Source organism: Nuphar pumila, chromosome 3 (assembly GCF_984573655.1).
Source record: "Nuphar pumila chromosome 3, dmNupPumi1.hap1.1, whole genome shotgun sequence".
In the NCBI taxonomy this organism is placed as follows: domain Eukaryota; kingdom Viridiplantae; phylum Streptophyta; class Magnoliopsida; order Nymphaeales; family Nymphaeaceae; genus Nuphar; species Nuphar pumila.
The window spans coordinates 29,462,645-29,479,823 of record NC_143251.1 but is presented as its reverse complement, the minus strand read 5'-3'; the positions used below and the strand labels follow the sequence as shown (position 1 = coordinate 29,479,823).

General features: G+C 35.5%; 1 protein-coding gene across 2 annotated transcripts in view; it reads left to right on the top strand.

Annotated features, from left to right (window-relative positions):
* Nucleotides 1-9,876: 9,876 nt before the first annotated feature.
* Nucleotides 9,877-17,179, top strand: part of LOC149842451 (protein CHROMATIN REMODELING 19-like) — a 62,286-nt gene continuing 54,983 nt past the window's right edge. The window contains exons 1-6 of one of the 2 annotated variants that reach the window (XM_089999179.1): nt 9,877-10,018; nt 11,244-11,994; nt 12,657-12,774; nt 13,699-13,739; nt 13,828-14,078; nt 14,170-14,350. In XM_089999179.1, coding sequence (XP_089855305.1) covers nt 11,368-11,994; nt 12,657-12,774; nt 13,699-13,739; nt 13,828-14,078; nt 14,170-14,350 — 1,218 coding nt within the window. In that variant the 5' untranslated portion in view covers nt 9,877-10,018; nt 11,244-11,367. Of the gene's footprint in view, nt 10,019-10,184; nt 10,292-11,243; nt 11,995-12,656; nt 12,775-13,698; nt 13,740-13,827; nt 14,079-14,169; nt 14,351-17,179 lie in introns of those variants that run through there. The other variant, XM_089999180.1, reaches the window with a different exon arrangement.

The window sequence follows — 17,179 nt, the reverse complement described above, 5'->3', positions numbered from 1 at the left end:
CAAAACTAGTAGATGTTATATGATTTAGCAAACGTAAGTACAATTCGTGGTAACTTCATAATCGCTATACTAAGTAATCGCTATCACAGAAAGCACTATAAATAATAAACCGTAAACCAGTAATCGCTATATGATTTAACAAACGTAAGTACAAATCATGGTAACTGCATAATCGCTATATTGAGTAATTGCTATCATAGGAAACACTATAAATAATAAACCCTAAACTAGTAATCGTTATACGATTTAGCAAACATAAGTACAAATCATGCTAACTTCATAATTGCTATACTCAACAATCGTTATTACAAGAATTGCTATAAATAATAAACTCAAAACTAGTAATCGTTATACGATTTAGCAAATGTAAGTACAAATCATGGTAACTTCATAATCGCTATACCTAGTAATCGCTATACAGAGTAATCGATACCACAAGAATCACGATACATAATAAACCCTAAGCTAGTGATTGCTATACGATTTAGCAAACGTAAGTACAAATCATGAAAGAATTATATAATTACAAACCTAAGTTTATGTATTCTTGTCGATTTTTCAGTGGCACTTCTGTGTTACACTTATTAAAAAAAGAATTATATAATTATAATAAAGAATGATAGAATTACAACATAGAATTGTCGGGATACACAAATCACATATGTTTATTCAGTGGCACTTGACGACTCAGATGGACATACAAATCCTCTCTTTATTTGCCTTGGTGGAGTCTCTTTATTCGGTGGCCTCTTCGTTCCCTTGATCTTATTAAACCCACTGGTAATCATCTCAACTAGTGACTCGATTTGTCTCTCCAAATTTTGCACGTCCTTCTGTAACTCCTTATTCTCTCTCTCCAGCATTGCTAACCTTTTGTCGGATGATACATTCTCTTTTAGAAGCAGTGTTTGCTCTTTATCGTGTATTGCAACAGAGGGAATCACAGGAAGTGCCAAAGGGACACGAGGGACATTACGGCTGTGCTGAAAGACGACATGATTGGGGACAAGAGTGTCCTTACTTTCAGGTTGCTTCTCCTTAATCTGTCGATTTAGACGCATGGGTTGTCAATATTGTTTGAAATAGTTGGGGTCATATTGTTGTTCTTTATAATCATATGGTATAGCACAAACACCTCATTTGTTCCAGCTATCCAATTGTTTGCTGAAACGTTTGTGCCAATTCACGTTCCTGACTCCACCACTATTTATCTTCCTTCTCAATAGCACATACACTTTTGGTACTGACTGTCCCAAGTCAGCTTGTAGGAGTACTCAACTACCATGCTGCAACTCGGCTTCACATTTGCTAAAGAGCCAAATATCGCAGACAGACAGTCTCGCAGCCACAACAACAACCTCTTTGTCCTCGTCCTCCCCATCTCCATACGATTTCCAAACAACCTGTACAATCGAGATTGTGGTTTAGATATAGACATAATTATTCATGCAAAATGCTGAATGTGATAACGATTTGTACTAAGGAAGATAAAATTTGAAAGCGATGATTACTTAAGAATGCTAAACATTATAACGATTTACGCTAATGAAAGTTAGATGCTAAGGAGATAACGATTTATACTAAGGAAGACAAAATCCTAAAGCGATGATTACTTAAGAATGCTAAACATTATAACGATTTACACTAATGAAAGTTAGATGCTAAATAGATAACGATTTGTACTAAGGAAGATAAAATTCGAAAGCAATGATTACTTAAGAATGCTAAATATTATAACGATTTATGCTAATGAAAGTTAGATACTAAGGAAATAAAGATTTGTACTAAAGAAGACAACATCCTAAACCGATGATTACTTAAGAATGCTAAACATTATAATGATTTATGTTAATGAAAGTTAGATGTTAAGGATATAACGATTTGTACGAAGGAAGACAAAATCCTAAAGTGATGATTACTTAAGAATGTTAAACATTACAGTGATTTACGCCAATGAAAGTTAGATGCTAAGGAGATAACAAATTGTATTAAGGAAGACAAAATCCTAAAGCGATGATTACTTAAGAATGCTAAACATTACAACAATTTTAAATCATTTACCTCATTTAATTGCAGTCCATCTAAGATGAACTAAGCATTTTTCTCCTTGACATTTATTGAAGCTCATTGGCCAATCTTGGGAAAATCACAAACTGCTGGACCACACTGTGGATGCAAGACGACAATATGCTCCCACATCTAGGCCTACAAAAATAATATATTAGTAAGACTACAACCTTCAACGAGCTTAGTCTATAAGTACTAAATATTTAATAAACAAATACCTAAACAAATAGCCAAACCCCCTCGACGGTTTTTGTACCATTACTCGCACGGTAAAGTTGATTGTACAAGTGTGCGAGCATAGCAGCACCCCATGCCCAATTGTCAACTTTATCTAAGTTTTTCAGGAACTGCAGCCACAAGTAACTTATTCTCGAACCAAAACAATCGGAAAATAAAGTAAGTCCAAAAAAATAAAGAAGGAAGTCGCGCAACTCTTGGTCAGCTGCTTCAGATGCACATGCAGCGAAACGACCTTTCCATTTATTATGAAAAAATGAACTTTCATCGTTTAAGAATTGCCTCCACCAGAAATACACTCACGTCATTCCTCCATCGACATTGCTAGAAGGATTATGCAATTGTCCCTTGGGTTATAGTTTGAATTCCTTGTTAGGATAGCACTTTCATGACACTTAAGACTCGTAATCCGTGCCACATTTTTTAGGGTTATGGTCATCTCAAAAACCCCAAACTGGAATGTGTTCACCTTATGGTTCCACTTATTGACCAGGTGAGTCATGGTGTTCCAGTAATTTTCAAAATAATGTTGGTCTAGAAAGCCACCGAAGTGCATCTTTTGTAATCGGTCTTTCTGATATTCACTTAGCTTTTTGTACCATGACAGAACTACATGCCACTAACACCACCCTTTCAATTTTTCACTTGCTGCTCTACTTCTCTTCTGACCTGTTGTAACACAAAATATCAAATCACAATTAATCGATCGCTATACATAGTAATCGCTATCGCAGTAATTGTTATACATAGTAATTGCTATACATAGTAATCACTATAACAGTAATTGGTATACAAAGTAATCGCTATTCATAGTAATTGCTATACAAAGTAATCGTTATACATAATAATACTTATACCAGTACATCATGACATATAGTAGCGATTAATGTACCTTGGTCACACTTTTCTCCTCTTCATCTCCTCTCTTCCTCTACTTTTCGACTGTCCCAAGTCAGCTTGCAGGAGTACTCGACTACTATGCTGCAACTCGGCTTCACATTTGCTAAAGAGTCATTCCTTCCTTCGCTCTTTCGCATCCATCCTCTGCTTTTTCCTTTCCCTTTCCTTCTTTTTCTTCTCCTGCTTCTTCCTTTCTCTTCCTCGTCCTCCTTCTCTTTCCTTCTCTTCCTCGTCCTCCTTCTTATTCATTTCTCTTTTCTTCTCTTTATTGTCCTCATTCTCCTTCATTCGTCTTTCCTTCTCTTCCTCGTCCTCCTTCTCCTTCATTTGCCTTTCCTTATCTTTTTTGTCCTCTTTCTACTTCCTTTGTCTTTCCCTCTCTTCCTCGTCCTCCTTCTCCTTCATTTGCCTTTCCTTCTCTTCCTCATCTTAAATCTGCTTTTTTTCTTTTTCCCTTTCCTCCTCCTCCTTCTTTTGCCTTCGCTTCTCTTCCTCCTTCTCTTTATTCTTCCTTTGTCTTTCCCTCTCCTCTTTTTGCCTTCGCTTCTCTTCCTCCTCCTCCTTATTCTTCCTTTGATTTTCCCTATCGTCCACCTCCTTCTTCTTTTGCCTCGATTTCCTTTTGCTTTTTTTCATTATCCTCCTCCTTCCTTCCCTTTTGCTTCTCTTCGTCATCATTCTTCTTCTTTTTCATCTATACTTCTTCCTTATCATTCTTTGTTGGATCATCATCAATACCTGATGGATTATGATCTACTCTATACTTTACCTACAATTGCTCCCTTTCTTTATCATTCTCAATCATCGTTATTTTGTAGTATGCTTCTAATTGCTCATACAAAGCATACTGTTCGACGATTTCGTCAAGAATTTTTCCCTCTAACGACAAAGTATTTCTTCTCTTACGAATGTAAGCCATTGGTAACCTGCACAACACAAAAACTCACCAAGACGGCAAAGGGTGCTCCAGCGAAAGAAGACGAAGCATTAGATTTTTGTGGAACATTTATGGGATATTATTGCAAGGATCTCCTTTTACAACAGAGGAGTTTAATGCTTATGGGACCCGCCAAAGATTTTATAATAAAATAACATATACCTTTAAGTGGTTCATGTTTTAGGCGGTTTACGCAATGACGACTTTGTCAGCCACAAATCGATATGGAAATTTTTGTTGATAGCTTATAAATCGACATACAAAATCAGGATATAAATCGATATTAAGAATCAAAACAATATCTTAAATCGATATCAAGAATCAACATAGAAATCGATATTAAGATTCAGAATAATATCTTAAATCGATTTGAAGATTCGTATTGATATCTTAAAAATCGATGTTTAGAAACAAAACAATATCTTAAATCGATATAAAGAATCAAAACAATATCGTAAATCGATATTAAGAATCAACATAAAAATCGATACTAAGATTTAGAACAATATCTTAAATTGATTTGGAAATTCGTATTGATATCTTAAACATCGATATTTAGAATCAAAACAATATCTTAAATCGATATTAAGAATCAAAATATTATCTTAAATCGATATGACAATTCCTATTGATATCTTAAAAATTGTTGTAATGTTTAGTTGATTTGCCTTTGTTACGAAATGTTGTCATAATATCACACAAATTGATGATTAAATATCATACAAATCAATATGGAAGTTCTTGTTGATAGCTTATAAATTGATATACAAAATCAACATATAAATCGAGGGTTTAGGTTTAGGGTTTAGGTTCTAAGGTTTAAGGTTTAAGGTTTAGTAATATATTAAGGGTTTAAGGTTTAGCGTTACGGTTTAGTAAGATATTAAGGGTTTAGGGTTTAGGTTTAGGGTTTAGGGTTTAGGTTTTAGGTTTTAGGGTTTAGGGTTTAAGGTTTATGGTTTAGTAATATATTAAGGGTTTAGGTTTTAGGGTTTAAGGTTTAGAGTTTAAAGTTTAGGGTTTAGGCATTAGGGTTTACAGTTTAATGTTTAGTAATATATTATGGGTTTAGGATTAGGGTTTAATAAGATATTAAGGGTTTAAGGTTAGGTATAGTAACATATTATAGGATATATGCACCGATTTGTAAAATATTAAGTGCTTTCTAGTGTCTATTTGTTACATATTGTAGTATGTAATTAAAAACTGTGCGTGAGGAATTAACATTGTAGCGACATGAGGTGGCCATTTGTGTGTTCCAATCGTTGTTCATTTAGCGATTTCTATAGAAATTACTTCAAAACTTCGTACTTGTAATTAAATAGTTGTTACATGAATCACTATCGTCAACAAGTATAAATCGCTATTTTATCAAATGTATAAATTGTTCCTGCTTTAAATATGCAAATCGTTGCTTCAAACATACAAATCACTACTTTAAATCGATGTAGAAATCACACCCTTCATAAGTACTTGTCGTTGTAACGTTTGGGCTTCAACAGTAAACGTCGTTTCACATCCCGCTCATTGTCAAAAATCAATATACCTTGTGAGACATGGATTCTGATTGACGATTTATGCGATTTACGCAATGACGTATATGTCAACCACAACAATTTGCCTTTGTATAGAAAATATTGGAATAATATAACGCAGATCGCAGTTGTAGTAACATACTATCGATTTGAGATATATTGTTTTGTTTGTTAATATCAGTTTTTAAGCTATTATGTTGAGTTTTTGTATCAGTTTATAATATATTAGACGATATGTATATCGATTTGTAACATATTATGTGTTTGCTAGTGTCGATTTGTAAGATATTTATATTATGATATTGAAATGTGTGTGTGTGGCATTTACATTGTTGCGCGATTGTGGTGGCGATTTGCGTATTCAAATCGTTGTCACGTAAATCACTATCATAAATAACGATAAGTCATTTCTTTTGCAAAGTAAATAACAACTCGATGCATAGTATAGTGCGATGCAACTGACGATCATGATATATAACATGAAGAATAATGTGCATGTAGATTTAATTTTGCATGGTCGGCAGGAAGAAATCATTTTGCCTCATAAGTGCGCGTAGTTTTCATTCTCCTCCTTCTTTCTTTGCTTTTTCTTCTCTTCGTCATCCTTCTTCTTCTTCTTCATCCTTAGTTATTCCTCAACTTTCTTCGTTTGCTTTTCATCTTCAATATCTGATGGATCAAGCTCCACATAATAAATATCTAACAATTTGTTGTTGTCTTTTTCATTCTCAATATCCATTATATTTTGATACTTTACATAACCCTCATATATATCAGATTGGCGGATGATTTCTCCAAGAGTCATCCCCTCCAACGGCGAAGGCTTTCTTGTCTTGTGAATTGTAGTCATTGCTAACTTGCACAACACATAAATTTAACCCAAAATTGTTGTAGAAATCAAACCCTTCATAAGTATATATCATTGTAAATCATAAATCGCTACTGCATTAAATGTATAAATCGTGGCTGCTTTAAATGTATAAATCATGAATCATAAATCGCCTAAATCACTATTGCTTAAACATATAAATTGTTGCTACATCGAACAAATCGCTACTGCATTAAATGTATAAATCATTGTTAAATTCAAGCTTACAAATCGTTATAGAAATTTAGTCCTAATAATTACATATCGTTGTAATGTTTGACGTTCATAAAAACAAATCGTGATAACTATTTTTTGATGCCCAGAAGGTGGATAGGTATAAATCGATTTATTTCAGTATGAAAATAGATGTTATTTAGCATAAATAGTATAACCAGTTGTAAGATTTAGCATTCAGATTTACATAACGAAAATCAATTTGTTTACATAATGAAACTTTACACAAAACTCACCCAAAGGACACAAGTTTTGCTAATCCGATAGTGGAGGAGAAACACTTAGAAGGTAGATGTAGTCGATGGTGGCAATGGTGCTCCGACAACAGTAGACGACGAAAAGGGGTGCTCCAGCAGCAGCAAACGACGTCAGAGGTTGCATCATCAAAGAGAGCTCCTATTACAACAGATGGTGCATCGTCAAAGGGTGAGCCAGAACGTTTAGGGCGACATATTGCGAGGAGCTCCTGTTAAAGCAGAATCGTTTACTTCTTAGGGTGAAAACAATGATGATTTTAACCCTTTTTCTCTTCTGGCAGAAGGATATTTTTGTCCTTTACTCGAAACATCGTTTCATGGTGCTAATGATGGGAAAGGGTAATTAAGTCTTTGCAAACAAATCAAACTCTGATGCTAAGTGATGCCGACACTTAAGAGGAAATGTGCCCACGTACTTACATGCATGGCGCTCATTCAGACCCGAGAACACGCCCCTGCGTGTTCTAGGGGGAAACATATAACTTGCTTCGCTACTTGTGTGGCTGTGTAAGGTGGCATTGGTACGTGTGTACCATGATATACTTTGCAGAGTCTGGAAGAATGCACTGTAAAAACAATAAATGGCAAGTCATGAACATAGCATAAGCCATGAGGAAATTAACAAATATAACACAATGATGACCGAGAAAGATGTCCCAACTAAAATTACAATGTCAAGGATAGCATACATGGACCAAGAGGGATTATAAACTAAAACAGAGAATAAGTGCAGCAGTATATCAAATTCAAATTCATGATCAACTAAACCCTATGTCACATGGACTCCACAAAAGGACCCTTGCACCCGAATAATCTATGCTCCAGATGATATTTTTTTTCAATAATTCATTAGATCAAGATGATTTTGGTGGTGTTGGAAAGCTAACATCTTAATCTATTTTTTTTTTAGTGTATGTGATTGAAAAATAGCATAAAATATACTGAAAAGACGCAGCCATGCCTGTTTTATTATGCAGAGCATGCTTATATTCGTCTTTTGGAATTTAAAAAAGGAACCCTAGAGAGGTTTTCAGTTTTGACTCAATATAAGAAAGTTACATGCTTATGTCTCACCTTTTCAACGACCATAAAAAAGGTAAGTTTTTGACATTGGACCAGAGACATATAGATATGAGAATATAGACGGCTTTTGCAAAAAAAAAAAATACATATTTGAGAAAAAATTCACATATATTTAGGAAATCACAAGTGCAAAAGGTAAAAAGGTCCTTTTATGACCAAATATTGATGATTTTGGAAATGAAGAGAATAGCAAAAATTGTGAAACATTTTGAAAAATGTGTCATATTTGACATACAATAGAATCATTTTTCTTATTAATTACACAATTATTAAATACAATCTCCCCTCCCATCTCATGCTTCCAAATAGAGCCTTATTAGAAGCCATAGTGGCAAATATCAGGAAATTTTTCAAAAACCCAAAAAGATACAATGTGTTCAAAATGTTATTTATATTAAAAGTGTTGTGCTTTTATTCTAATATTAACACGTTATTAGCATAATATTTATTCTTTAACCTTTTATGTATTTTTTTAAAAAATTAAATATATCCATTGTTTTCTCAAGATTTCCTCCAAAACAAGTTTTTTAATTTATCAGTAGAATTTCCTTTGCTAAAAAAATCAAAATAACAAGATTTGTGATTATGAGTAGAAACCACTTTTATATTTAGTAGAAGCAGGTTTCTTCTTCTTTTCTTCCTTGAAATTGTTCATCGCAATTTCTACTATTGGTTTCACATCAACACAGGCACTGGCATACAGGTATACGTCGCATAAAAAAAGCTGGTCAACATAATATTTTCATGAGAGTGTGGTTCAGGTGAAGGGTACGCCTCATGGATTATCGTTAGGGATCCTTTTGATGATGTTGATCCAGGTGATGAACGACATCTCAGACAAAGATCATACTCGCTGCATTGTATACAGCTGCCCAACTTTAATCCTTTAAATGCCTGCTAGAGCATTAATCACTGTGAAAAAAATTGTGAGACCATTTAGAAGACGAGCAACCCAACCATGGTGATTCTCATAACCTGCTGGGCACCCCCATCACACAACTATGGCATGAAAAAGGGGATACGGCTCGGCTTGTATAAGCTCCCTAGGCCACGCATTTTGATTCTCTGCTGTGTCCTAAGTAGGAATGACAGTGGATAAGGGGAAAACATGAAACGGGGATGGAGGTTAAAATCAAAACCCCTGCAGGGATGGACTTATGCTTTCCCCCCACCCCGCCCCGTCCCGTCCCGTCCCCGATCCCTGTTAGTAAAATGCTAAAATACACTTTATAGATGACAGTGGACAGAGGGAAAATGGGATCCCGCCCCACCTCATCCTGTTTGGACCTGGGATGGAGGGCATGAAACAGGGATGAAAGTTAAAATTAAAAACTGGCGTGGAAATGAAGGTGAGGATGGAGGAAAAAAATTCTAGACAAGGTGAGGGTGAAGACCTTGTCCCTCGTCCCTGCCCCGATCCACTGCCATCCCTAAATTTAAGTCCGAAGCACTCACATGATTGGTTGGTCTTAAGTTCAAGCTTCACCCAGCTCGTCACAACTTCAAGCCGGAGCTCCAAGCCGGGTATGGCCTAAGAGAGCCGAGTTTGAACGGGCCAAACTCGGCTCCTTCGGCTCGTTGACCAAGTCCACAACAAAAGCAGAAAAAGAAAAAAAAAATGCAACCAATGGGAACGAGGAAACATTGGACAAAAATAAAAATAAAATTCTCGCTGTTGTTAAAAGTGTCCCGCCATCCCTTCCCGCTAAATAAGAACCCAAAACACGTTCTTTAATATCAATTGGGCCATCAGTCTCTTTCCCTTGTTTATCGCATTTCGTCTGTGACGCGAGGATTCCGCGTCTCACCGTCCGATTCTTCCATCTTTCTAGGGTTTCTACTTCTCCTTGTTTGATTCCCTTCGGTTTCTTCACGGATCACTTCAAAACCGTGTGAACAGGTGCATAATTTCCTTCTCTTTGTGGGATTTTTGGTGTCTGCTTAGGTTCACAATCTTGCTATTTCGTGGATTAGTGGAAAAATATTCGTTACCGCTTCTGTATGTATGGGATTTGTTAGGGTTTCCTTTTGTGCTCCTAGTTTGCAGTGGTGGTTTTTGAATCGTCGTTTCTAGTGAATTTCTTAGTGTATTTATGTTGCCGTTCTTGGAGATAAAGTGACTTCGTTGGGATTTCTGCTGCTTTTGGTGTGTTAGGTTGTCGCTTATTCAGTTGTGAGTTTGCTTTCCCTTTCTTTTTATTTATTTTCGCCTTGTCGCGGTTTTCTCCGTGCGGATTTGGGAAATTCTGTTTTGTGTTTTCTGTGCTTGTCAATTTTCTAGATTTTCTGCAATGTTTCTGCTCAATAACTCTTCAGTTGTATGTTATTCCTTTCGCGTCTTCTGTGGTTTTCTTTGTGGCGTTCTTGTTTGCTGAAATTCAGTCCTGCTACTGTTTTTTATTTTGACTTTCGTTTAAATTTTGTATAACTTGATTGTAGATTTTTTTTTCTTTGTTCGTCGTGATTATAGTTGATCACGTGTCTCTAATGAGATGCTTTTGTTTTTGATTTTTTTTTTCGTTCTTGTTAGTTGAATTGCCATGGCGTACTTGTGGAAAGATTGTTTTTTCATGATTGTCTTAATGAGAACTGCAGATGCTAGCAATTCTACATTTTTCCTTTGAGGTTATTAGTTAGTCAATTTTTTTTACCAAGCTTGAATTTTTGCTTCTTGATGGGCTCCCGTTATGCTCAAGTAATTAGTACTAGAAGAGTAGCTGCTACTTTACCTTTCTCTCTCTCCATTGAACTTGAACTTCGTATTGGTTACCTTTTCAATTCTTGTATCTTGTGTAAGCAAGCTTTATAGAATTTCTAATTGAAATTTTGGTTTTTATTGCTCAAAACAATGAAACATTGTATTCATGTTTAATCTTTTTTTTTCTTTGTAATTTGACTATTTTGATGAAGTTTTGGTAAACTTCTGTTCTCATAGCTAAAAAGTGTAAACTTTTCACGGTAGCTACTCATCCTGTCATTGGAATTTCAGATGCTAGTTTTCTTTCGAGCATTTGTAACCGTTATTTACAGTGAGCCTGATGTTTGAATGTAGAGTGTAGACTGTTCAGATTTATGATCTAAATAAGGTCTTATTGCTTAACTTATTGTATTTTTTCTTTGGCCAGAGGGCAATGCATCAGTAACAACTTGTAGATGGGCAAATGTTGGTTTCCACACTCAAAACATTGTGGAGAAAGTGAATGATAGAAAATTCCAAAAGTGAGGGGGTTTGGATTGTAAAGTGAGAGGATGAAGCGGGTTTTTGAAGAATTGTCAGATGACGAGTGCGAGAACCACTCATTTAAGCTGTCTAGAGTTTTGAAAAGTCAGCCCCAAATCAAGGATAATCCACATGAGCATGGCATGAATGGAAAAACTCTTCCCCCAATTGAATCTTTTGCATTTCAGCAAAATATTAGTGAACCTGTACCTATATCTTTGGTTGAGATCCAGAGCTCAGAGGATGATGATTTTAAAATGGGCAGGAGTAGAATTAACAGGCATAGGCATAAACCTGTGCCCACGTCTCCTCACAAGCCCCAAAGTTCAGAAGATGATGATTTTGAGCTTGGTAAAAGCAGAGTAAATGTAAATAGATCCAGAAGACTAGTTGTTGTAGATGATAGTGATGATGATTTTAGTGGTAGAGGTGAAGATGATAACAATGTTCCACGGTTAGAAGTGGTTGAAATTGGTGCAGTTTCAGATGATGGTGAAGGTGCCAATGCAGATGACGTGGTTGGCAATGCTCTGCAGAAGTGTGGCAAAATATCAGCTACCCTGCGTAGGGAACTTTATGGGAGTGGTTCGGTTCCTTCAACATCTTGTGAGGGTTATTCTGAAGTTGAAGACTGTGCCACAAAGATTGTAACTCAAGTATGTGATCATCTATCTAATGAAATATATAGAATTCATCATGTAGAGTGTAGAGTTTAGCCTGGTGCTAGCTACATATGTAAAATACATACCTACACATGTGAGTGTTTTTGATGGGTGGGAAATACATGCTACGGACAAAATGACACCTTTTCTTTGTCAATGTCTGGCTGTGTCAAAGCTGGAAATGAGATGGAAATCAAGTTCTTAAGGTTCTCTTTGTTTTCCTTGTCTCTTTCTCGAGGGTTTATTTTTTCTTGTTTTCCAACTGTTTTTTGTAACTGGAAAATTGGCCATCTGTTTTGTGTATTTTCTGACACTGTGTCCATTGAATGATGGGAAAAGGGTCACGCTACCCAAATTGAATTATGAGCCAGAAAATCAACCCTTGAATTACCACTTTTCAAATGGTCAGCGATTTCAGTTGATTAGTGATTTCTTGTTAGTTTTCCAACCATTTAATTGCTGGAGAATGAGTCAAGTGATTCTGTGTTGGTTGGAAAAAAACCACCATGACATTTTCTGGCATTGTTGTGGCTGTTGGTGAAAAGTCAAAGATATTGAATAATCCTCATGCATATGTACATAAATAGATATGCATGGACATGCTTATTTTGTAAATATATCATAAAATGCAATGGGTGATTCTGTTTGTTATTCAGGCAGATATCAACGCTGCTTGTGCTGATGAAGACTCAAATTTTCAACCAATTCTAAAACCGTATCAGCTTGTTGGGGTGAATTTTCTCCTTTTGTTGTACAGAAAGAATATTGGAGGAGGTAAACTCTAGTTTCTTTCCCATCATATAATATCATTTTTCAAATAATTGCAATCTAAAAGACAAAGCAAATTTAGGATTTCTTTCCTGAAACCACAGCACTATGTTGCCTTTGAAAGAAAAGAGAAACAAAGAAAAAAACTTCATGAAGATCAGCTAAAGTTTTGACCACCAGTTTTATGTTGAAATTATGTTGCCTTGTCATGCAATTGCCAATAGCGTGAAGCTGAACTTTCTCAAATACTAATTACTGTGTATCTGTTCTTATTAGTATATTGACGGTTTGTTGTGCATTGCACTATTTGTTTCAACTGTCAACTAATGTGGTTCAACTGTAAAATTGTTTTTTTCCTTTTGTTTTGGTGGGGATACAACTTTCCCCAAGATTTGATATTTCAATCTTTGTCTATTTGCTTGGCTAATAAATATATTGTTTGAAAAAATCTCTTTCTCTGTATTAAGCCATAAGGATTCACTATTTCTTCATTTTAAACTTGGTTTTTGAATGAAAGTTAAGTTTTTTTTTGTATATAAACAAACAGAAGTGATGAAGAGTCACCATATAAAACAAGCTAAAACAAAAAAAGGATGCTTATAAATACAGTCCCTGAAAAATCAAATAATGATAAAATGACCTCACACACATTGAGAGCCCTCTAAAACCTTGACCAGAAGAAAGGCACGAAAAGTCACAAAAAACCGGTGCTTGCGTTGTGGTTGGGTGAAGCTAGGTTTGCAACCCAACTTGATCTCAAGGATCAAACAGTAGTTGGCTGGCCAGATTAGGATTGACTCCACTGTTGGCAGCTCCATTTGACTTTCAAATGGTGTAGCTAATTGGATAAGATTCATATTAGTTACTAGACCTTCTCTTTGTTCTTGTTTCTGGTTTTGAATTGGTTCTGATATAAAAGTTCTCTTGTAGCTATATTGGCTGATGAGATGGGGCTTGGAAAAACAATTCAGGTATACTCACTTTCTGTCCCTGCATGGAATTGATTGTAGCTATCGGTGTTAGATATTTTTCTGTTAAAACACCACTTGTCTTTGACAGGCGATCACATATTTGACTTTGTTGAAACACTTGGACAATGATCCTGGTCCCCATTTGGTTGTTTGTCCAGCATCAGTCTTAGAGAACTGGGAAAGAGAGCTCCAAAGATGGTGTCCATCATTTTCAGTCATCCAATTCCATGGGGCTGCTAGAGCAGTATATTCCAAGGAATTGCATTCTCTTTCCAAGGCTGGTCGGCCACCACCATTTAATGTGCTCTTAGTGTGCTATTCACTTTTTGAACGACATAGGTTTGTAAAATTTGTTCTGATTCAATTTGCATGGCTACTTTCCTTTTAAGTCAATTGACCATGGGGTCTGTGTTGTGAAATCATCTTGCAGTGTGCAGCAGAAGGACGACCGCAAGATACTAAAACGTTGGAAATGGAGTTGTGTGCTAATGGATGAAGCTCATGTCTTGAAGGATAGAAATAGTTACCGTAGGAAGAACCTCTTTTCTGTTGCAAAGAATGCAAATCAGCGCCTAATGTTGACAGGAACCCCACTTCAAAATGATCTTCATGTATGTTTGTGCATTTATGTTACCTAAGACCATGCTGATATTTTGCTCCTATTATATGTTTCTTGGCTAAACAATACCTGTATTTTTGACTGCTATAGTTCATTTAATCCACAAAAAACAAAATATTATATTGAAAGCAATATTTCACAAACACTTAGCATGTGTCCTGTGTTGAGTGCTGATACTACATAACAACGTGCACAATACAGGACGCTTCATTGACACAGCCAAACATGTGCCAGATATGGTGAACACCACTTCCATAGATGTCCTTTTCTTTTTCTTTTTTTAATGATCTGGACTGGATGTTTATTTTACGTATACTTCTATGCTTTTCTTTTAAAATTTGTTATAAGATGATTTAGAATTGTCGTTAAAGAATTCACACTTAAAGATGATATTCATGTTTTATTGCTTTAGAATTATATATATATATATATATATATATATATATATATATATATATATATATATATATATATATATATATATATATATATGTGTGTGTGTGTGTGTGTGTGTGTGTGTGTGTGTACATATGTATGTGCATGTATATATGTATGTATGCATGGTCGTGTCACTGTGTCCTAGTCTTACAGAACTCCCATGTTATTCCTGTTTCAAGGTTGCAAAAAGTGTATCATAACTCGTGTTGGTTGGCCCCAAAATAAGATACATATCATATCATAAAAATCAATAGTTTTTTGATAAAAATTCCAGAAAAACGAAAAAATCAGGAAAATCCTAAAAAAACCATAACACATGAAACAATGATGCATTGCACAAGATGCAACCATATAATCACATATCAAACATTTATGATAAGACTTCATCAAATATCAAATAATAAAGATAATAATGCATGCATACCTCATAAAAATAATGCAAAATATGAAATATCATGCAATTAACAACATGCCACAAGTCTCAGTTTCATAATACATAAACAAAAACAAAATAACCAAGCTTGTGAGTGCTTAAGTTTTACTTACCCCCCAATGTACATAGGTTCTTTCATCATCTACCTCTTGTGCCTCTTCTATGTTGATCCACTCAATGTTCTCTTTAGTTAAAATACTTGGTTCTTCTTAAACCTATTCATCCAACACATCAAAACGTTGTAGATTGATGAGATCAAATTGTTCTTTATGCCTCCATGATGATAACTTCTCAATTTGCCTAAAAAGATGACATGAAAAAATTAAAATTAGTTGGGTGTTGTATGATATTAAAAAAAACTTTAAATAAATGCATGAAAATGACAAATAAACTTTAGAATTTTACATACTTTTGCCTTAGCCATAAGTTGTAGCACATGAAGACAAGGTCATTGAGCCTTTTGTGCTTCAATTTATTCCTTCTTTTGGTATGAATTTTCTAAAAAATGCTACAGTTTCTTTTGCATCCACTTATGTTACATGTTTGACTAAGAATGCAAATGGTAAAGATTCTTAAATTTGAAACATCACTCTTAAATCAAGTCCACCACATGTCTAACAACAACAACAACTACGCCTTCATCTTAAAACAATTGGGGTCAGCGATATGAACCAAAAAAGAAATTCATTTTGGGTCTTCCACATGAATCCTTTTCCTCCAATCATTTCTATCCAATGCCATGTCCTCGGTGAGGTTTAAAGCATTCATATCCTTTCCTATCATCTCTATCCAAGTCTTCCTAGGCCTACCCCGACCTCTTTTAACTAATATATTTTCCCATTTCTCCAACCTTCTAACTGGAGCATCATTAGGCCTTCGCCGAATATGTCCAAACCACCGTAAACGATTCTCTCGCATCTTATTTTCAATGGGTGCAACACCTACCTTCTTACGTATCTCCTTGTTCCGAATGTTATCTTTTATTGTATTTCTACACATCCATCTAAGCATCCGCATCTCAGCTACACTCATTTTTTGAATATGATGTCTCTTGGCAGCCCAACATTCCGTACCATATAGTAAAGCGGGTCTAATAGTCGTCCTATAAAACTTTCCCTTCAACCGCAATGGCATTCTACGATCGCACAGCACTCCAGTTGCACTTTTCCATTTCATCCACCCAACCTTTATCCTATGATTTACATCTCCATCAATTTCTCCATACTTATGAATGATGGATCCCAAATATTTGAAATAATCATTCACCGGTATTTCTTGCTCACCAAGCTTCACTACACTCCCATCACTACTTCGTTGCTTACTAAACCGACATTCCATATATTCAGTCTTACTCTTACTCAACTTAAAACCTCTAGCTTCCAATGTCTGTTTCCATAATTCTAACTTAGCATTAACCCCAGCTCTAGACTCATCAATCAAAACAATATCATCAACAAACAACATACACCACGGTACATTTTCTTGAATTGATCTCGTAAGCTCATCCATCACTATCGCAAATAGGAAAGGGCTTAAAGCAGATCCTTGATGTAACCCAACCATTATCGGAAAATTGGTTGTCACTCCTCCACAAGTGCGGACATTGGTTACTACTCCTTCATACATATCTTTAATTATACTAATGTACTTGAGAGAAACACCTTTCTTCATCATTGTCCACCAGAGAACGTCCCTAGGTACTCTATCGTATGCCTTCTCTAAATCAATAAAAACCATATGCAAATCTTTGTTCCTCTCTCTATATCTTTCAATAAGTTGTCTAAGAAGATGCATAGCTTCCATAGTTGATCTTCCAGGCATAAAACCAAATTGATTCTCTGATATCATGACAACCTTCCTCAACCTAGACTCAATCACCCTCTCCCAAAGTTTCATAGTATGACTCATGAGTTTTATACCACGATAGTTTGTGCAATCTTGTATATCACC